Source organism: Dama dama, chromosome X, assembly GCF_033118175.1.
Source record: "Dama dama isolate Ldn47 chromosome X, ASM3311817v1, whole genome shotgun sequence".
In the NCBI taxonomy this organism is placed as follows: Eukaryota; Metazoa; Chordata; class Mammalia; order Artiodactyla; family Cervidae; genus Dama; species Dama dama.
The window spans coordinates 137,124,924-137,147,069 of NC_083714.1; the positions used below are offsets into that span (position 1 = coordinate 137,124,924).

The window sequence follows — 22,146 nt, forward strand, 5'->3', positions numbered from 1 at the left end:
AATTTTTCTATTTTATACTCAAAGCAGTGGTTGTCCAATTACTTCCTCAAGACAAATTCCAAGAGTGAAAACGCTGGACTAAATGTTCCACACACTGAAATTTTTGATCCATATTGCCCACCTGTCACCTGGAAAGATTTTACAATTTTACATTCTTATCTATAGTATTTGCATACCTTACTCCCAAACGCGTTTCAACAGCAGCTTTCAAAAAAATCTAAGTTTTGTATATACTTAATATTATCTTTTTTGTTGTTTTTTAAATTTATTTTTTAATTGAAGGATGATTGCTTTCAGAATTTAATTTTAAAGGCCAAATGACACAAGGCTCTCAGAAGAGCAAAACCCAGGATTTCTTTTTCCCATCCCAGTTCCCACTTGCCAGAATCAACCATTTTAAATCCTTAGCGGTTTCATCTGTTTGCTTCTATAACTCATAATGTGCTTATACTGCTCTTTCTTCGTTTTGTTTTAAACTGTATCAGACAGGCTAGATGCCCACTCTGATATCAATTTGTCCTCAACCTTCAGAGGTAGCTTAGAATCCCTGAGCTTTCCAGGGTTCTGAAGCATTAAAATGTCCTTGTCCCCACTTGGCTGCTGTTACCTGATCCCCTGTTTTGTCAGTAAGAACATGTCTCTTCTTTTTATTCCTTTACTGTCATTTCATGGGGTTTTGTGGACAGAGTAGAGATAAATGGATATATTTAATCTGCCATATTCAACCTGAAATCCGAAGATACTGTAGATTTTATTATCATTATAAGTATTATTATTTAGTCACACTATAGGGTTTGGGAGACCTTATTTCCCCGTTCAGGGATTGAGCCTCTGCGCCTGCAGTGGAGTCCCAACCACTGGACCTTCAGGGAATTTCCGTTACTTAGAAAATTTTTAAAAACTTTGAAAACAATTAGAGTAGTATCTGTGTTAGAATGGCCTCTCTGAAAATCAGTTAACACTTGGGACAGGGATGGACGTTAAGAAACATGGAATCAGCTGAGTGCCCCGTACTAGAATATCTTGCCCAAAGCAGTCTGACTTTCCCTGGGGCCTCTTTGTTCAGGGCCCAGTGCTTCACAATGGTGGCTGTCCACCAAAGGAGTCAGGGAGTTTCTAAAAATCCTATGCCCAGGACTCCACCCTGGGCCAATTAAATTTTTCTGTGTGTGGTGATTTGGCATCAGCAGTTTTAAAGGTCTTTATTGCTACCAACCCAGTTCCCTCCACCCTCGTGCACACATGCTCAGTCATGTAATCCCATGGACTTCAGCCCGCCAGACTCCTCTGTCCATGGACTTTTCCAGGCAAGAATACTGGAGTGGGTTGCAATTTCCTTCTCCATACTTTTTAATACCTTAAGCAGTCAAGAATGCAAATAAAAAGTTGCAAGTTGGATGTAAGCTTGTTTTCTTTTGGTAAACTTTAAAAATATTCTGTGAATCCTATTCATAATATTACTATTATTTTTTAATGCTCAAAATTGTAAAACATATGGAACACTTCTTCGAATTTGTGTGTCATCCTTGCGCAGGGGCCATGATCATCTCTGTATCATTCGAGTTTTAGTAGATGTGCTATTGAATTTCTAGCACTGTAACATTATTTTGATTGTGCAAAACCATCTTGGTTATAACGGGGCATCTGAAAGCACAATGAGTACAAATACCTGCTTTATCTCCTAAAAGAAAAGCTTTTAAATTTTTGGATATGACACATTGAGTCTTGTCACTTTGTGTAAGTTAGCACTTCTGCTTATAGGAGGTTCTGCCACTGGGACGCGAGCACAGTAGCAGCGCACAACCTCCTGAGGCTGGCAAGGTCAGCTGAGGGTTTGACTTACTTGCCATCAACTGCTGTAATCGCAAAATAGATGGATATTGCTCATTCTTGTGTAATATTGACTCCATGCACCTAAAATAGCCTTTAAAGACTTAGTATGGTTCGATGCTCTCTTTACCGTTTAAATGATTTTTGTTATTTAGGTTTATGTGCATAAACACATCATCCAGACTTCACAGCCTTCAGGGTGGGCACATCAGGCCTTAGATGCCGCCCGAGAACCTCAGAGAAAGCTCGTGAAAATGTAACGTGGTCCTCAGAGAGCCTTGCCTCTGTGGTTGGTAGAGCGCACACTCTGAAATGTGCTGTGAGAAATATCTGATTTAGCAGGATTATTCATTGTCCCCCTGGGAACTTGGATCCTCTTAATTTGGGCCTGTGGAAAGGGGAGTGGGCAACGGGTGACAACTAGAGGCACTTACAACTGGAAAGCCAGTGTCAGCTGAGGATGCTACAGGAAGAGTAAAAAGCACCAGAAAGTTCTGTTGCCCTGAGCGCATCAGTGCATTGGTGCAGCGCCGTCAACTCCTGCGTGCTCGCTCAGTCATGTCCAACTCTGCCACCCCACGGACTGTAGCCCAGCAGCCTCCTCTGTCCAGGGGACTTCCCAGGCAAGAATACTGGAGTGGGTTGCCAGTTCCTTCTCTCAGCTCGTGAGGTCCATTCTAATCCCCGGGGGTCTTGGTACCACACAAGACCCCGAGCCAGCAGGTCTGGTGGGGGGGCCTGAGTCCCTGCATATCCAACCGCTTAATTCTGTTTCCTTTTATGAAGCTCCCTTTCGTGAAGCTCATGTATTTTTATGCACAGTATAACTTGTCGGCTGACCCCCAAGCATATAATAAACACTGAAAAATTTCCCATCAAACAGGTTAAAATTATTTTGCCCTTTAAAAGAATAATACTTCAGGGAATTCCCTGATGACCTAGTGGTTACGATTCTGGGCTTGCCCTGCTGTGGCCCCAAGTTCAATCCATGGTCAGGGAAGTGAGATCCTGTAAGCCCCACAGTACAGCCAGAAAAAGAAAAGAAAAAAAAAAAGAAGAAGAAGAAGAACACTTCAGTTACCTGTGTAATTTACAAAAGCAGAACATTTCACCCACTGATGGATCTATAAAACTGTAGCCTAACTGTATTTTTGTGCTGCGTATAGGAGCTCCAGTGGTACAATTGGTTAATCTACTTATACGCTGTGGATAACATCTTATTTTATCCTTTTATTTTCACAGGGTAACATACAATTAAGCATTAAGACTGTCATGTAAAACTAATAGCAACAACTAACATTTCTATTCTCATTTTAGGTTTTTAATTTTTTAAGGTATTATTTATTTATTTATGACTGCACTGGGTCTTTGTTGCTGCCCAGGTTTTTAAAAATTTATTTAATTGGAGGATAATTACTTTACAATATTGTGATGGTTTCTGCCATAATCAGCATGAATGGGTAATAGGTATACCTGTGTCCCCCGTCCTGAACCCCGCTCCCTCCCCACCCCATCCCTCTAGGTTGTCCCAGAGCACCTGCTTTGGATGCCCTTCTTCATACTTCAAACTCCCACTGGCTATCTATTTTACATATGGTAATGCATCTGTCTCAAAGCTGTTCTCTTAAATCATTCCACCCTCTCCTCCCACTGAGTCCAAAAGTCTGTTCTTTACTCCTGTGTCTCGTCTGCTGCCCTGTGGGTAAGATCCAGGTGGTGCTAGTGGTAAAGAATCTGCCTGCCAAGGTAGGAGACATGAGAGATACAGCTATGATCCCTGGGTCGGGAAGCTCCCCTGGAGGAGGGAATGGCAATCCACTCCAGTATTCTTGCCTGGAGAATCCCATGGACAGAGGAGCCTGGTAAGCTACAGTCCCTAGGGTCACACAGAGTCAGACACGACTGAAGCTACTTAGCGTGTGTGCTCCTTTGCTGCCCTGCACATCCGACCGTAGGTGCCATCTTTCTAGAGTCCATATATATACACTAATACATGGTATTTGTCTTTCTTTCTTACTTCACTGTGTACAATAGGCTCTGAGTTCATCCACCTGGTTAGAACTGACTCAAATGCTTCTTTTTATAAATGAGTAATATTCCATTGTGTAGATGTACCACAGCTTCCTTATCCATTCCTCTGCCCATGGACATGTAGGTTGCTTCCATGTCCTAGCTATTGTAAACAGTGCTGCAGTGAACATTGGGGTACACGTGTCTTTTTCAATTCTGGTTTTCTCAGGGCATATGCCCAGTAGTGGGATTCCTGGGTTGTATGCTAGTTTTATTCCTAGTTTTCTAAGGAATCGCCATACTGTTCTCCATAGTGGTTGTATCAGTTTGCATTCCCTCCAACAGTGGGTTCCCACTTCTTCACACCCTCTCCAGCATTCATTGTTAGTAGACTTTTTGATGGTGGCCATTCTGACTGGTGTGAGATCACAGCTCATGGTGGTTTTGATTTGCATTTCTCTAATAATGAGCGATGTTGAGCATCTTTTCATGTGTTTATTAGCCATCTGTAGGTCTTCCCTTGGAGAAATGTCTGTTTAGGTCTTCTGCCCACTGTTTGATTGGGTTGTTTATTTTTCTGGTATTGAGCTGCATGAACTGCTTGTATATTTTGGAGATTGTCAGTTGTTTTGTTTGCTATTATTTCCTCCCATTCTGAGGGCTGTCCTCTCACTTGCTTAGTTTCCTTCATTGCGCAACAAGCTTTCAAGTTCAGCCAGTTCCCATCTGTTCACCTTTGTTTTTATTTCCATTACTCTGGGAGGTGGATCATAGAGGATCTTGCTGTGATTTATGTCGGAGAGTGCCCTGCACAGGCTTTCTTTAGGTGCGATGAGCGGGGGCTACTCTCTGCTTGCAGTACGCAGGCTTCTCATTGTGGTGGCTCCTCTTGTTGCAGAGCATGGGCTCTAAGACATGGGCTCAGTAGTTGTGGCACACGGGCTTGGTCTGCAGCATGTGGGGTCTTCCCAGATCAGGGATCGAACCCGTCTCCTGCATTGGCAGGTGGATTCTTTACCACTGAGCCACCACGGAAGCCCCAGGTTTTTAACTTTCTCTGAAACCTTTCCTTTTTTATGTTTATTCAACATTCGTCAATAAGAATTTGAGTGCATATCCTAAGAGCCAACTACTGTCATATTCTGAGCTGCTTGTATCTAGGATTTTTAACTACTTAAAAACATTTAACATTTGTTTCACTACAGCAAACTCTAAATTCTTAAAAAATTTTCCTTTCAACAGGATTGCCTCAAAAGTTGCCAGACACCACCTCTGAGTAATCAGCAATTGCAGACCCACAAGTGGAAGTCTCTTGATAATGGTGTCAGTGGTTTCATCAAATACAACCCAAGTGATTCTAGCTGAGGAAGCCTGGTTTCTTTGCGGGAGCATATCCCAAACTACAAACCTAAACACCTATTTCTCGTTGACTATATCTGCCAGAGGACTATAGACTAATTTTTATGGTATCAAGAATATAAATAAGTACATGTTTCTTATAAGAACTGTGTTAATTCTGCTCCCCTTTATGAAATAAAGGCTTTTTGAAAAACCTGAAAGGTTCAGGAAGCAAACACTGTGGAATGTTCTGGTATTCAGCCATCTATCCTTTTCAAGTAACCACGTTCTGTGAACAGTCCTGCGGTAGTGCAGAATCCAGGGAGGATTGATTAATAAAGTCCCAAAAGTTGTACTCAGGGAACACAATTTTATAAAGACTGACCCTTTAATTAAGACAAAAAAGCAAAAACATGTATTATATGTGGAGACGATTTAAACAACATGAGACTTTAAGGTGAAGGGGCTTCTGACAGTCATTGGTACTTAAAGGATGAAAGACCCTGTTTTCTACAAAAACCATGATGTGAAATTTAGGAAACCATTATTAAATGTGGCATAGATTTTTTTTAAAAAGGCCCCAAGGAAAAACAAAATTTTACACAGTATTTCTCAGTGTCAAACTGTGTGATGCTTACTCATTATAATCAACATAATTATTTTATCTTTTGGCTTCCAGATGGAATTTTAGAAAATATCTGCAAGAAAATAGTTCAGAAAGTGCTTCCTCTCAAGTTCTTTGGTACAATTTGGTCATTTTGATAGTTATTAATCCATTAAGTACTTTAACATATATGTATCAACAAAAATGCAAGAAGTACAAATGTTTAGAAAACCACAATTGAAAAATAAATTATATTTCTGACCTCACAGAAAACTGTACTCTAAGATTTTATGTTTCTGAAACATGTCTGTACTGACTACCAGAAAGATGTCTGTACTGACTATAAGAACATCTCTAACTAGATTTATATTAAAGGAACATTACTTAACATCCCTTTTTGATCATGAGAATAAATGTCCTGTGTCCTGTTTAAGTAGAGGAGGCAAGTTTTCAGCTTGAAAAAAGAATAATTTTAAATTTAATAAAGTTATATTTCTTTGTGCCTTCCGATTAAGCGAGTCTCAACATCTAGAATTTAATGTCAGTTATAGAATGTTAAGGTTTATTCTTTTATTTCAGGAGACAGACAGTTAATTTTCCTCCTTCAGCATTTCCTCTATTTCCTTATCCCAGTTTTCATCTCGCTTCTCTGATTCTGCCACCACTTCATATTCCTGAAGTTCCTGTTGTAGTTCCTTCTCCCAATCTACAGAATCCTCTAAAAGAAACAAATGAGAAAAAAAAGATTCTGAATTCATCACGGTGGTCTGAACAATGCAGTCCACTATAATTACCTGTGTTACGTCCTAACCACAGAAATATTTACTGTCTTAGGCTTTGTTCAGCACTGTGTATGCTAAGAAACTGAACAGATTTTAACTGTGACTGAAGAGAAATATGATAAGAAAGATACATTTATTAAATGCAGAAGCAAAGGTATCAGATGTTGTCAGTAAATTTTGCGTATTATTTTCCTTTAACTAGGCCTCTGATTTTCCTTCTATTTAAATAGATAATTGATAATTAATATTGGCAGCAAAAACAGCTAATGTTTCTAGAGCACTCACTCAGCCAGGCGAGGGCTAAACACTCTCTGAATATCATTCTTTAACCTTAGAACAGTCCATGGACTAGGGAGACAGTTATATACATTTGACAGATGGGGAATGGAGGTTTAGAGGTTAAGTGACTTGTCCAAGATCACAGAGCATGACAGTGACAGACATATGGATGGAACCTGATCTGCAGGTGGTTCACCTCTGGGAGGCCAGCTTTATCACCAGTGCTTTCTGCACAACAGTGGCAACAGCTGTCTTCCCTGATGGTGAGTCTCTGAAAGCTTCATGAATGATGAAGCCTTTTTTTGTCATCCAACAGGAAGCCAGCAATCTGTCCTGATGTGGCAAAGAAAGCAGCCCCATCATTTGCACTTTTTTCCTACATCACCTTAAATTAATTTGGTTCTTAAAAGGCAGCCTGCTCCTTCCCAGAAGTGATGTGCTCGTGGCACACAGCAGCTGGAAAAAGTGTCTTAAACCTACAGTATAAATTCCAGCAGGATGCAGCTTTGAAAGCAGAAGGCCGGAGGGCAGCATCTCCACGGGAAGGGGTGGCTTTGGTGCCCAGTCCTGGCCACATATCCTTGGGGCTGAGATGCCTCAGAAGAGTCACTTAACCTCTGTGGTCTCCTTTCTATGCTTCTCTGCTTAGGGCAGAGGAATGGGAAGTCTGGTCATGTGTGCCAGAATCCACCTTCTAGTGTGGAACACAGAGCAGTTTTGATGCAAAAGTTACAACCTAGTTTTGTATATCTGCTCCAAAATAACAAAATTTTCTAAGGTCAACTTCAGCACTGGGGATGAGAACAGTGCTGTCATTGGCTCTGTACCTTCCAGTATGACTGTCCCCTCCTCCTTTTTGTCCAGCACCAGCTGCTCCATTTCCTTCCTCAGGTCCTCCTGATCCAAGTTACAGGAATCGAAGGCATCACTGACAAACTCAGAAACACATGGGCTGGTAGAAATCTCCTCTTCATCCTGAAAGGCAATACATGAGCCCTGGAAATGGTTTTTGAAACGACGTACAGAGATTAGAGCTCGTGTTTACGGTCATCTAACGACTTACTGCAGCCTCACTTTCATTCCCCTCCCCGGCTAGTCGGATGGCCACTGTGTTCTAATTCCTAACCTGCACACCGGCTCGCTGACCACAGGAGTGACCACTGAGTCTCTCCACTCACTCACAGTTTGGATCACTCCAGTCATTCTGTCTAGTCCCGGAGGATCGCCTCAGGTCTCAGCTGTAGGGCTTTAACCCTTTAAGTACCGGATCCCTCTTCTTCAGAACAGACAAGACCCATATGCATATCAGCAGTTTTGAAATGGTATCTGAGCTAGCTGACAGAGTTACCTCATTTCCACACATCAACTACTAGGTAAAATGTAAGACTGTATTACCTCTTGAGTTTTAAGCTGAGATTTGATTACGACAGGTGGTGTTTTGGGCCGTACTGCCTCTAAGAAGTGAGAAGAAGAGAGTCAAGAATTGCTTGATTTAATTCTGAATACATATGATGATAACAACTAAATTATTCATGAGCACATGATGATACTAAGTAATTTTCAGAAATGAGTTTTTAATGTTATGCTTTCTGTTTTTCTGTAATTATCATACGAACTACCCAGATGAAACCATCTCAACCTCTTTCTTTTGGGGATATGTTTAGTATATATCATCATATTCTAATACCCCTCATGTAAGGTTTCCAGCAGGAAACGAGTTTTGATTATTAGCAAAAAGCATTGAAGAATATTTCTGCTCTTTCTTTTAAGATAATGAGAATTAAAAAAAAAAAGATAATGAGAATTAAGTTAAGTTTTCCTTTTGTCCCAAATGCTAGAAAGCACAAAGTATCAATAAAACGTAACACTCAGTCACAGTGGCTCTCCTGTTAAGCCCATTTTGATACACAAGCAGTTTTGGGTAAAATGGCATTTTCCAATAAAATTAATAGAGAAGTGCTCGCTTTGGCAGCACATATACTAAAATTGGAACGATACAGAGAAGATTAGCATGGCCCCTGCACAAGGATGACACGCAAATTCGTGATGCGTTCCATATTTTTTGGAAGCAACCTAGATGCCCATCAGCAGACGAATGGATAAGGAAGCTATGGTACATATACACCATGGAATATTACTCAGCCATTAAAAAGAATTCATTTCAATCAGTTCTAATGAGATGGAAGAAACTGGAGCCCATTAAACAGAGTGAAGTAAACCAGAAAGATAAAGAACATTACAGCATACTAACACATATATATGGAATTTAGAAAGATGGTAATGATAACCCTATATGCAAAACAGAAAAAGAGACACAGATGTACAGAACAGACTTTTGGACTCTGTGGGAGAAGGCGAGGGTGGGATGTTTCGAGAGAACAGCATGTATATTATCTATAGTGAAACAGATCACCAGCCCAGGTTGGATGCATGAGACAAGTGCTCAGGCCTGGTGCACTGGGAAGACCCAGAGGAATCGGGTAGAAAGGGAGGTGGGAGAGGGGATCGGGATGGGGAATACATGTAAATCCATGGCTGATTCATGTCAATGTATGACAAAAACCACTACAATATTGTAAAATAATTAGCCTCCAACTAATAAAAAAAATTAATAAGAAATACTAAAGTATGAGAGACAACTGGGATTCATATTAACATCTGCATGCAAAGTGCCAAATGTTCTTGTGAGAGCAACTTCATTACATTTCCTGACCCTAAATGCAGTTGTCAGGTGCCCTCCTAGTGGTCCATACAACTGGTGCCTTAGGATGCACTGTTTTATATAATCATTTAAAATTCCATGTATGGATAAGTCTCTAGTTGTAACAGATACCTATACAAAGCAACTGTTCTTAAACATTAAAAATATGACACAAGATACCTATCTTATTTTAATAACTATTACAGGTATTAAGTCAGGGGTCCCCAACCTCTGGCCCATGGACTGGCACCTTCTGTCAGATCAGCAGCAGCATCAGATTTGAAATAAAGTGCACAATAAATGTTATGCTCTTGAAACATCCTGAAACCATCTCACCCCCTCTCTGGTCCTGGGGAAAAACTGTCTTCCACGAAACCAGTCCCTGGTGCCAAAAAGGTTGGGGACCACTGTATGAAATCACTGCTGATATTATAAACCACTTTCCCCAACAACCAGGGTAAAACTGCCACAATAAGGAAGAGTCACATGTGTCACCGACTGAGGTCTGGTTCCAGGCTGGCTGGCTGAGCTCAGCTCTACAGACCAGAGAACTGGGGAAATGAGCAGGCTGAGTGGGAGACTGAGAACCAAAGGAAAGTGGGGAGCTGAGTCAGCAGAGAACAGAAAGCATGAAAAGGGCAAGGAGAGAGATAGGAAGATAACTGGTGATGGAGGGAGAAATACAAAGGAAGAAATAAAAAACCTGAAGAATGAGAAAAGCAAAGGAAACGAAAACAGAGGGAAGATGGTGGGCATGGTCAGAGAGAGCGCAACAAGAGAAGAATGAATATCTTCTCTGGAAGGAAAAGGAGTTTCCCTAAGATGACGATGACATTTCTGGTATGTGCACAATGACAGGCTCATGAGAATCTCAAGAGTATTTATGAAGGAACGTTTGTGACATTTGCCCTGCAGAGTGAAGTCTTCTTGAATATACCTGTCAGCGGCAACTCATTCTGTCTGCCGTGGTTCTTTTCCTCCTTCCCAGCAGCTTGCTGCTGGGCCGCCAGGGCTGTGAGCTGGGCCGACTGCTTAATTAGGGAGACGCGGTAGAAGTAGTTCCTCCAAAACACGTCTTCCTTCACGCTTTCAAAGACAAACAACAACATACTTGAGAATGCATGCATACACGTGTGCAGGGCTTATCTGTTGCAGTGGAGATTGGAATAGGTCGTTTTTACAGACAGTTTCGAATCGGAATGAGGCTCAAAGGAAATTCTCATTTGCTTTCGAATTGAAAGCTGAGTAATAGGATAAGAAGAAAACTATCTTCTCCACAGCAGCAAAGTTTATAATGCACCAATGAATCCTCAGTGTTTCTTGGTATTTTAAATATACTGACACTGCCCTCAGCAGAGGGAAGTAGGGGACTGCTGTCAAAGCACCATGAGCAGCCTGGGAGACTGGAAGTGGAGCCAGGTCCCCCCCAGTTATCTGTTTCCCAAAGGATTAAATGCTTTCAAGCAGTGAGAATAAAGGATTGTGGGTGTTGTTCCTTATGAGAGGACATGTTTGGCAGTTTGCATATAACTAGCAATCAGTAACAGTAATGAAGTGGCAGATTACTGATAAAAAGACTGACGTGCAGTTCAACCTGAGAACTCTCAGTGGTTCTCAAACTTGGCTGCACACTCGTCACCTGGGGTGAGGTGTCGGCACCCAAGAAGGGTAAGGTGAGTATCCATCCACATGGCGGTGGCCTGGAATGGTGAGTGACAGCCTGAGCAGGGACAGGAGGGTGTCTAAGCTGGGGAGGTGGTGGTGGTGATAAAGGACAATTGCTCACTCACAAGGGGATTGACTGCTTAAATAAAAATACTAAGGATAGTGGAAACTGGGTTTCTCACCATCAGAAAAGGGAGTTACAATCATGGAAAGGGAAAATTCTAGAATGATCCTTGCTGTGAAGTATCACTGTGACCATATGGTTTTTATTCGATAGAGATGCAAACAAGCGCATCTGTGTGTATATGAGCACACTAGCTCTTCCACTGAGTGGGCCAAGGAGTAGTGAGACCCCAATAACAAAGAGCATGCCTAATGCGCACCACTTTCCACTAAAAGGAACCAGAACCCCTGGGATAAACAGCCAATTCCAGGCTCATAGCAGGGGAAGTACAAAGCGAGCCTGGAGGACTATCTCATGCTAGAAAGGAAGGACTCAATGAATGAACAGGATGAGTTAAAAAGACATAGAAGCCAGCTTGAATGGGCTTCCACTGGCAAATAGGTGATGATTTGAGCATCAAAACAAATACTGATAGCAATGGATTATAACCATTGCATAAAACAGGACCTTGAGTCCATACAGATATACATAGGTATATGAATACATGGAAAATTTGAGGAGAAATGACATATTTACAGAGTTTCAAAGTGCCTCCCCAGTAAATAGTTATTAATTTCAAAGAGGAAAGGAGTAACTTTATAGTCAAGAAGGCTGGCAGACACCACCTTCATCAAGTGGCAGAGACCAAGAGTCACAGTCCCTGCACTAGGGACGCTGGCGCGGCTGAGAACAGGGGTTCCTGGCTACACTGAAGCCACGGGGCTCAGGCTCGACTCGCTGTTCCTTCTACAGCCAGCCCAGGCTGAGGAGTCTGCTCACAGCTACCGAGCTGCCCTGCCTCAACGGCCCAGGGGAGCACATAGCCCCAAAGAATGGGTAAGAGAAGCCATCAGCATGAACCACAGAACCCAAAGTCAAGATGCAGAGAAGGCAGAGTGAGAAGGGTATCTTAAGAAAGCCAGACTTCATGTCCTCAGAGAACAGGAAGATAACCCCATCACACAAGGAGAGAGAGGCATTAAACAGGAACACTCACCGAACACGAAAGACCACTGACTTTAAAAATGGGGCAGATTCAAAAGAAGGTAGAAAAGGTGAGGAAGAACTCATGGTGGCAGAGGAGAAGGGAGGGGGCCTCTGTTGATCACCACGTCACAGAAGACATGCTACATGTGCTGGAGCTTAAGGGACAAGCAGGGATTTGTGGAGAGGAGAAGCCTTGGATGGGAAGGAGAAAGAGACCACTGCCACAGAGAAGAGCCCGAGTGGAGAAAAGGCAGCGCCATGTTCTGATGCACCTTGGGGATCTTAGTTTTATTCAGGACGGTGCAGGTGCATGTGCTTTTTTCATAGGAAAATTCTTTCCACCATCTAACTGGGGATAAAAGAACACATCTCATTTGTACTCCAAAATTCCCCAAAAGTCCACCCTGAGTTTTGATTCTATGGCACCCTGTGTGTGGGGGGGTGGGGAGGTGGGTACTGCTGAAGAGCCTTAGAGCCCATTTTCACGAAGAATGTCTGAGAACATCCTGGCCCCCAGCCCATGTCTCTTTCCCATCAGGCTCGAGAACCCAATGCTTACAGTTTAGGAACAAGGTCAAATCTCATCCTGCTCAGCAGCTCATCCTCTTGGAGCATGACCAGTGCAACGGGGTACATCTGATCAAAGTCAAAGTTAAACTGCACCCCGGCTGGAGGGTCACGAAGGAAGTTCCTCTTGTCCTTGGATAAAAAGAGGAAAAACACGGGGGAAACCATAGACCGCAATTAATAGGTAACAATGCATCAAAGATATGACACACTAAATTCCCTAAATGCTTCAGCCACCAAGTGCAATGAGCTGTCATTAACTTGTCTGCCTTAGAGAGAGGGAGAATGATCAATCCTTTCATATATTCTTTAATAGTTTCACCTGGAGAGAGCGTCATGCGAGGTCAGGAAATTCAACCATGTAACTTGTTGAAACTATATAATTTGAAACCATAAAAAAAGACTTCTGTTTTAGTATGTGAAAACTAGTATAAAAGAACCCAAGGTTGGAGTCAGCTAACCATGATGGTCTTATCAGAAAAGTAAAACCCAAGTCATTTCTCAAGTGTGCACAAACCACACTTTAGTCCCAGACCTTCTGATGGAACGTACGCGCCCACGCTCTGCCTGAAATCTCTGTGACGCTCTGAAGGTCAGTCCCTGCACTGAGGGCATGAGAATACAATGGTGACTGAGACAGACAGTGCAGCTTCTCCGCAGAATGCCAGGCAGGGAAAGGCTTGTCCTTGGGTCACCTGGGGAACCTTGGCTGAGCATGTGATAGGGCCAGGGCCCCCACCCAACACTCCAAGTCTCCCCCTTCTGGGGAGAAGCAAGCAGATGTGTGATGTCCATGTCAAGTTTGACTGTAAGGTGATCATCAAAATACATGGTGTCAAAAAAAAAAATACATGGTTTCCACAATGAGCTTGGAATTGGATCCTCAGGCCTTTAGGGATTTACTAACGGGAAGAAAAAAAATCTTAAATGCCCTGGGGCAGTGGAAGGGAGGGAAAGCCCCGCTCTACATTTGTTTTCTAGACCAAGGTTCCATTTACGACTTTAGTTAAAAAAAAAAGTAGGTTAAAAATAAAGCTTGAAAATCACTGAAATAGTGAAAGCCTTATGCTGGGTGCTGAGGACAGAGCTCAAAGCCAGCCTCTGCTGAGAGTTCATAGCCCAGTAGAGACAAAGATAAGGAGTGAGGGTCCCATCTGACAGTACTGGTCTCCATACCTGCGCAGTGGTGCTTAAAGCCCCTACCTACCTCACAGACATACCAGGAGGCTCAAGAGATAATGTGTGAGAGAGTACTTCCTGAAACTGTCAGGTGCTACATGATTCTTAGGTGGTAACACTCTAATATTTTCGGGGCAGCATATGGAGATTTATTTCTTTCAATTTCAGTTTCAGAGAAATATATACAGTAATTAAAGAGCAAATTTAGAGTATGATCATTTCATTCGGAAGAATTAGAATGCTATCTAGAAACTTCTTAATAGCACATCTCAAAAGACTGTCTTAAAAAAAAAGATTGTCTTAATAACAAAAAGAAATCCTTTTAAGGCTGAAAGAATTATTTTGTGAAACAGACTAGAAAAGCAAACTTAAGGACATTGAAAAAAATAGTGAAAGTTGATGTGTACATTCCTAACATCTCAAAATATTTTTAAAACTGTATAGAAGAAAAACATTCTGCTAAGGATGAAGTCATGATAGGAAGAAAGTATTTCGGTACACGGTATCACAAGCTACTTACAGCTGACAGGGCCAAGATTTGTTGTTGAATTGTTTCTTCATCATTACTATCAACCCATGGTGGCACTGCTACTTCTAAAAGGTTTTTAATGGCAAAGAAGTAAAATCAGGTTACAAGGGTTACACTGCGACACCAGAAACTAACACAACATTGTAAAGCAACTATACTACAATTAAAAAAGGGGGGCAGGGGGGAGGGGGTTACACTGCCATCTGTGGCTTGAAAGAATGAGAAAGTTTCCACATAACCATTTTAGCAATTTACTAATAAGTTCCAAACACGAACACTCATTGTAATCCTCAGAGTTAATGTTATGAATCTTATGCACGTATGCATTTGGTAACAAACGGACTTGCATCATACAATGGAAAAGTTGAACAATGCCTTGACTAGGTGACCAAAATCAACATCACCCAGGAGAGACGGCCACTGTAGGCCTCCAGATGTGATCTCCTGAGAAGGATTCGTCATGTAGGTAGTCTTTTGGCCAAGCATGCATAATCTGAATCTGATCATGAGGAAGTATCAGACCAAGCCCAGATGAGGAATGGTCTATTTTAAAAGAAGAAGCACGACAAAAAGTGCAGTACTGTATCCAAGACTGGATGCTGAACTGAGGGGGAAAAATGTATAAAGGATGTTACTGGGTCAAGTGACAAAATTAGACTATGAATATTATGTCAGTGTTAAATTTCCTAAAGCTGGTAACTGTACCATTGGTGATTATATAAGAGAATATCCCTATTTCTTAGGAAATGCATACTGAATGAAATGGAAAAAAAAAAAGTGAACCTGCCTCCAAACCTTTCACTCCCAATCCATCCACAGTTCCCATCTCAGAGGCACCAACTAGCTCCTGCACCAAGTTCCTGAGCCAGGGTCAACTTTACTGCTTCCCACGAATCACCAGGTTACACTGCCCTGTCCAGTAGTTGACTTGTCCCAAAGAGCAGCTTCCCAGTTTTGGGTACCTAGGGGCAACAATGCCTGATGGGAACTCAGCACAGGAGTAACTAGTTGTTTTTGAATTTGTGGTACTGCTCAAACCAACTGAAGTATTTTACACTACTTTTGCCAAATTCAAAGATATGAGGCCAGTTTTGTGTCTGAAAACCACCAAACAGTAAAAGCAGGCATTTTGAGATCTTGCAACTGCAAACATTTAAACAAACATTTATCAGTAAAGAAATGTGTTGAGTAAGTTCTCCAACACCCTGTGATTTTTCACAGCCCTCTGTCACTTCCCTGGAAAGCCCTTCCTTTTATTCAGGAAGGGAGCCAACATTTGCTAAGTGCCCACTAGGTATACATCAGAGACTCTGCTGGACATGTGAGAAAGTAAAAAAGAAAAGCCCACTCTCTCTCCTTCAGAGCCAGCTCCCCAGAAGGGCTACCTCACCCACATCCTAGCCACTGGGAGAGATTTCCTTCAAGTCCTGAAGGTTTGTCCCCACTGATCCTTGTGCTACCTGAAAGATGGGGGCCTAACTTGGACATTTTTGTAATCTCATAGCCTTAGTGGGATGTCAAGCACATAACCAGTGTTCAGTAAAATCTGGTAGGCAAGTAAGTCACGTATAAACCTATACCATACCTGACTTTTTTGTATTCTGCTCCTCAACAAATTTTTTCTGTTCCTTATGAAAATCTCCTATAATTGTCTGTTAAAAAATACATAGAAAAAAAATACATAAGAGTTAAATTACTTTTAAAAAGCTTATTAGATAAGAAATACACTCGAGATTTGTGAAGTTCATTTGGGACATCTTATTCATTTTCTTCAAATAATGAGACAAAAAAGTGGTATGTATTCCCTTCCCCAGTAAGAGGGAATCTTCAACATTTCTGAACTCTAAGTGTTCAACTGTCTTTATGATAGACGATCTTTTCAAATGCAAAAATAAAAGGAGTTAAAGACAGAATTTTTACGTTATTCTATAAAACAATAAAAGACAGGTCAAATCTCATTCTAACAAACAGTACACACAATGAAAATATCTAAATAACAAGCTGTCTTAAGTTTGATTGATGACCTCCTTAGTTCAAACAGTTACCAACAGAAATGACATTCCCTAGGCCTGTACCCTACCACTGCAAAAAATGAATAAATTCACTCCCTAGAGTCTTAAAAGGGTTGTTCCTATTGGTCCAGGACTTTTAAAAAGATTCAACTGAATGAACTCAAATGATTCAAAGGCATAAATGTATTCTGAAATGGTTATGGTTGAAAATTAAACTCACAAAATGAAAAGCTTAGTATTACCCAAAAGCATCAATGTATTTTAGAATATATTAAAATAAAGACAAAGGTTATTTAAATCAGGTAACTTATAGTTACTTATTATACAAAAAGGAGAGGGGAGAGAGAAAAAAACAAGAATCTTAACATTTTTATCAGAATATGAAACCCTATTTGGATTAATAAAGGTCATAAAAAGGGACGATTACATTAGCTGCTAATGAATTTCATAAACTTATATTTCCGAAAGATATTTAAATGTACCTTATCAATGATGTCATCTATCTTTCCTTCTTCTACTGATTTCTTTATTGTTTGTGCTGTTTCAGCAACTGATTCAGTTATTTTTTTTGTAGCAGCGGTTGCAAAGTTAAACAGATAGTCTGTAAAGAATAAAAAAAAGTCTATGCTCCATTCAAGTATGATGGCTATTATATTTGTAAATTTCTCCCTTAAATAGTGCTTGTAAGACTAAAATTGCAGGACACGTTTCTTTTTAATTGGGACTTAAAACTTAAGGAGTGAGAAGCACCAGTAGTACTCCACTTTCTCAGCGGACAGGCCATCCACACTGGGCCTTTAGTTCATTGCTTTCAAAGACTGCTAGCATGCTCCTCAGTTCACCCCAGTAGCTGTTTCAAAATTATCTTGCCGTTCTCCAGCCTCTAGTTCTAATTTATCTCAGCAAGTAATCTCCTCTCCTACTTTACAATAAGATCAAGGCTCCTTCTTACTTTCTTTCCTTTCTAGACCTTAAGTATCCCATCTTAATTTTCTCCTTTCCTCTTGTTCAAAAAAAGAAGAAAAAAGCCCCTCCTCTCCTAGATTAACTCATCCCATGATAAATCTGGGGGAGTTTTTAATAAATAGAAATCTTGGCAAGCCCTTATGTAAATAATGAGCAAATATGTGGAATGAAATTCAAATTGGAACATACAAACTTCACAAGACAAAACGAAAACACAAAATTAACTTTTCTAAAGCCCTGAAAACACATTTGTTATCAGGGCTCTTTTTGCACTACGATGTAAAGGTGTACTTGTAGATAAATAACATTTTAAAGTTCACATTCTACAGAACTTGGGCTGCAGGAAGCGACCTCAGGAAGGTCATGGTGGGGGACGCTCCCAGGCAACTGGCTTTCAAATTTCATCTCACAGAAAATGCTCCAAAATCTAGGGCAGTCTTCCTCTGTGACGCGCACCTGCTGAGAGGGCAGGTGGGCTGACTCACGACACGGGCAGGGAGAAGACCCTGGTAAGAACACCCCAGGGAGCTCAGCACACCTGATTAAATCCTCACTCTGTGGCTGGTACCATGGAAAATCAAGTGACATCTCGCCCACTTACCGCCTCCTTTACCACTCAACAGTCTCCCTTTCCCCACTGTGTCTGGGGGGTGTCCATCTGTTCCTGGTATTAACATCCACTGTGACTATACCTCAGGACACTCCTTGGCCCTGGTCTCTTTCTCTCTCACCATTCTCCCCTTCACATGACCACAAGAAATTCTTCAGGATCACCAAGAAGCCCCAAATACGTCATTTCTTGGTTTGAAACACTTTTATCGGTCACCCTCTCTTTACCCAGCTAACTACACATCCTGTGAACCTCCACTTACACATCACTTCTCAGCAAATGGACCCCGGCTCCTTGGCCAGCATAGGTGTCCCCAAGAGGTGTTCCCTCACTACCTGTGGTGCCAGATCAACAATATCCATGACACTATATCCATTACGTGGTGAATGTGTCCTCTCAGCTAGACTCAAGACCCATCCTAAGCCCCACTGGGGCAGGGACGGAGGCTGGCTGACTCAGTGTATCCCCAGAAAGTGACCAGTAAGTACTTGCTGAGTGCATGAATGGGGAGTGACTAAATGCTGAGCTTTAGGGAGATCCCTGATTTCCTTTTGGCTATGACTAGCTTATTTACCCAGAGTAGTATGATAAAATGAGAATACAGCCACATTACTTTGTAAAAATATTCTCTGCAGATAGACAAATCCAAACTTCTAAAAGAGTAGGGTTCCCTTTAAGATTTTCTCAGGAATACCTTTTGAATTATTGATAGACTTGTCATTTTGGGCTTTTTTTTTTATCTTTGTTCCCTAACCAGGGATGAAACCCATACCCCTTGCATTAGAAATGCAGAGTCTTAACCACTGGACTGCCAGGGAAGTTCCGAGAATGCACAGTGCTTGCCCTCAAAGGATGTCCATTGATAAACAAATAAACCAACAAAGAAAGATTGAAAGACAACAAGAGGAGCGAGATTATTCATTAAACAGAGGCTCTCCAAAAGGGAGGGATGTCTCCCAAGAGTTAATCACTGAGAGGCCTGGATTCCTAAGTCAGAAGGAGGCGGCAGTGGGACACAGGACAAGAGATTCTCAGGAGAGATGCTCATAAAGACGAGAAGTCTGGAATTGTGCAGAGACTGGCTGACACCAAGTTAAAGACAGAAAAATTGAGATGCAGATAAGAGTTAACAGGAAGTAACAGGAGTACAAAGTCCACTTCAGGGACTTAGGAGGAGGGGGTCTGAACTGAAGCAGCGACCAAAGAAAAGACAGTCTAAGTAAAATGTCTGCAAGTGAATAGACACAGCAACTTTCTGGAAGGAGGGGGCAGATCGCTAATATCTTCTCTTCATTTTCATCATGTCACAAGCATCCCAGGAAGAGTAGGTATAATTAGCCTAGTTTACAGCTAGGAAAGCTGAGTTACAGAGGATAAATGATTTGTCCATGAAGATGGGGAAGACCTTGTTGCCTAGCCAATAGCCTATTCTCTTCCTCCTTGCCAAAGAAACTACAATTTCGGTGGGCGCTCATGAAACCTGGGGGTGGTCTTGGTCCTCTCTGTTAAAAGCCTGTTTGTTGGACTTACTATGATTTGCAAATGAAATTACAATAAAGGCAGTAAGAAGTACAAAGAACTCAAACACAGGCTACCTGTCTCTAAATGGCAAGCTGGTGCCCCAAAGAAACTAATCTACTCAGTGGGAATCAGGCACAGAGATGTTTAAAGTTTTCAAAACAAAGATGGGTTTTTTTTTTTTAAAGAATATACCTCTTAGTATCACTATGTAAAATAAAAAATATTTGATTGTCTCTCATCTTTTTGAGGGGTTGTGTACAAACTAGGACCTTTACATCTTTTTAAAATCAAATGACTTCCTTGGTGGTCCAGTGGCTAAGATCCCTGCAGTGGTCTATCCTAGGTGAGGGAAGTAAGATCCCACAATGCCACGTGGCTTGGCCAAAAAATAAACAAACTTCAGAGCCAAATGAGCTCTAATTTATTTGGAAACTTTGCATTCACAATGTGTGTTTGGGCAGGGAAGTCCTTCATCTAACCTTAGCCTCCTAAACTTAAAGAAAGCCTGGTGAGGAAAGAAAGAGATGGCAGTATTTGGTTTCAAAGTTTTCATATTGAAAACATACTTACTAAAAATATTTGGAAGTCTTTATTACTAAATATAAACATGAAGCTTCAATAAAGCCCTGAATTTTAAGAAGTCACTTTTGATATTCTTCTGAAGATAAACGAAAATGCTTCTCTATGTTCTATGAAATCAAGGAAACAAACATACACAGCCTTTCCTAATGTGGTCCCACTTTTATTTATCCCAGCTACCTAACATAGCTGAGAGGCAAATTGCTCTAGTCAAATTCATCTTCTCACATCTCTCAAATATTCCAAGCTCAAATATTCCCCAATCTTCCACAGAGGAAGTAGTCGTTCCCTCTTCAGTGATTTCATTGCACAGCACTTAGTTTTATTTTTCTTGTACACTGTTTAGAGGCTTGGGGCTGAGACTGTGTACAGCCACAATGTGAGATGATGCCTGTTCTCCCTGCCTCTCCACCCCACAGTAAACTTTTTTAACGTTAGAGCCTTTCCTATTCAAATATGTGTTTCTCCACTCTCCGGCTCCAGCCTGCCCTATGCTCTTGCCTTTCAGTATCTTGAACTAAATCCTTTAAAACTGTTTGCTAAATTTCATATCTCTCACTTGTAGTGTTGTCTGCTTTAGGGCCACCTTCTCAAAGACGGTTTGATTATTTAAGCCTGACAAGGTCTTTCCAGGAGCAGAATTACTACAGCTTGTGTTTATTTTGCATGTTTATTACTTATACCCTCCTCCTGAACTAGACTGTAAGCTGGGAGAGAGCATGGGTTTTGAAATTAGACAGTCCCAGATTTAAATTTCACTTCTACCATTTACATATCAGCCTAACTTTGGGCCACTAACTCTGAGCTCGTTCTCCCAACTCACTGGGGTGTTTTAACAGATGAAACATCCGTTCACAAAGCATCTAGTGCTGAAACTTGGAATACAGACAATAGTTGGCAATTAATTACTTTCCCGCCTTAAGGAAAAAGGTTTAGCTGCACCTAAAAGGACAGAGCCTACTTGTCACAGGCCTTTAGCAACTCTTCCTCAATTTAACTGGGACGACACATTCTGATTTAAGGGCAAAAAGCTCCTCAACGTCCCCTGTCCACTGGGGCTGGAAGGCCGTGGAGGTGAAAGTTGGCGAGTTTAATAAAAAAGATTCCCCGTCAAACCTAAAGATGTCGGGCCCCATTGCTTTATTGCGCCTCCGCTCTCAGTGTTGACACACTCTGCAGAGTGACATGTCACTAGCCCCTGGGGACTTCAAGCACAGGGTTTGACTACTAGATGAGGTTTCGGTCTTGCCCAGATCCTCACCAACCTCTCCGGTTCTGTGAGGACCGACCGATCGACAGAGACACCTTCCTCTCCCCACCCCACACTCCGGATCATTGGTGGTCCACACCCAGGGGCGGCAGGAGGGATGCGGGCGCTCCCCGAAACCCTGCGGTCCCGGCGGAGACTCACTGCCTAGGCCCTTGGCCTGATGAAGGAGCTCCTGGTTCGTGGCTAGCTGTGGCTCCCCCTCCGCTGACTCCGCCACCGCCTCGGAGCGCTGATCGGGTGGCGAGTGTCCCCTGGGCTGTCCGTCTCCCTGGGACTGCCGGCCACCCGCCGCCGGCTGCTCCAAGCCAAACCAGCTGCTCAAACCGCGGAACATCCCGTCAGCGGGGCCGCCACCGCGGTCCGGGTCACGGGAGACCCTTGAGGGTGCCGCCTACTCTCAATTCCACAAGAAATATCTCCCCGGAAGAGAGCAGGAAGGGCGACCCGGAGCCGCGGCTCCGTCCGTCGCCCCGCCTCCACGGCAACTCCGCCACCGGCCGCGCTGGCGTCACTTCCGGACAAAGGCCCCGCCCTCCCCTTATTTCGTAACTCGA

General features: G+C 42.2%; 1 protein-coding gene and 2 non-coding genes across 3 annotated transcripts; 1 reads left to right on the top strand and 2 right to left on the bottom strand.

The window, feature by feature from the left end:
- Nucleotides 1-1,488: 1,488 nt before the first annotated feature.
- LOC133053267 (U6 spliceosomal RNA) lies at nucleotides 1,489-1,595 on the bottom strand. Its single transcript, XR_009692198.1, has one exon. It is a non-coding gene; the product is annotated as a U6 spliceosomal RNA (small nuclear RNA).
- A 4,721-nt stretch (nucleotides 1,596-6,316) lies between these two features.
- Nucleotides 6,317-22,089, bottom strand: SYAP1 (synapse associated protein 1). Its single transcript, XM_061137999.1, has 9 exons — nucleotides 21,734-22,089; nucleotides 17,129-17,247; nucleotides 16,220-16,286; nucleotides 14,626-14,699; nucleotides 12,919-13,058; nucleotides 10,482-10,630; nucleotides 8,239-8,297; nucleotides 7,671-7,818; nucleotides 6,317-6,500 (listed from the first exon to the last, which is right to left on the bottom strand). The coding sequence occupies exons 1-9, from the start codon at nucleotides 21,924-21,926 to the stop codon at nucleotides 6,373-6,375; spliced, it is 1,077 nt and encodes a 358-aa protein (XP_060993982.1). The 5' UTR covers nucleotides 21,927-22,089; the 3' UTR covers nucleotides 6,317-6,372.
- On the top strand, nucleotides 8,800-8,906 carry LOC133053176 (U6 spliceosomal RNA). The gene has a single exon (XR_009692111.1). It is a non-coding gene; the product is annotated as a U6 spliceosomal RNA (small nuclear RNA).
- Nucleotides 22,090-22,146: the final 57 nt, after the last annotated feature.

Coding starts and splice junctions, on each gene's coding strand:
- SYAP1 (XM_061137999.1), bottom strand. CDS start 21,926: ATGTTCCGCGGTTTGAGCAGCTGGTTTGGCTTGGAGCAGCCGGCGGCG. Junction 8,298..10,481: donor GAATGAGTTGCCGCTGACAG/GTATATTCAAGA, acceptor CTCACTTCTTAG/AGGCAGTACGGCCCAAAACA. Junction 7,819..8,238: donor CTCAGCTTAAAACTCAAGAG/GTAATACAGTCT, acceptor ATTGCCTTTCAG/GATGAAGAGGAGATTTCTAC.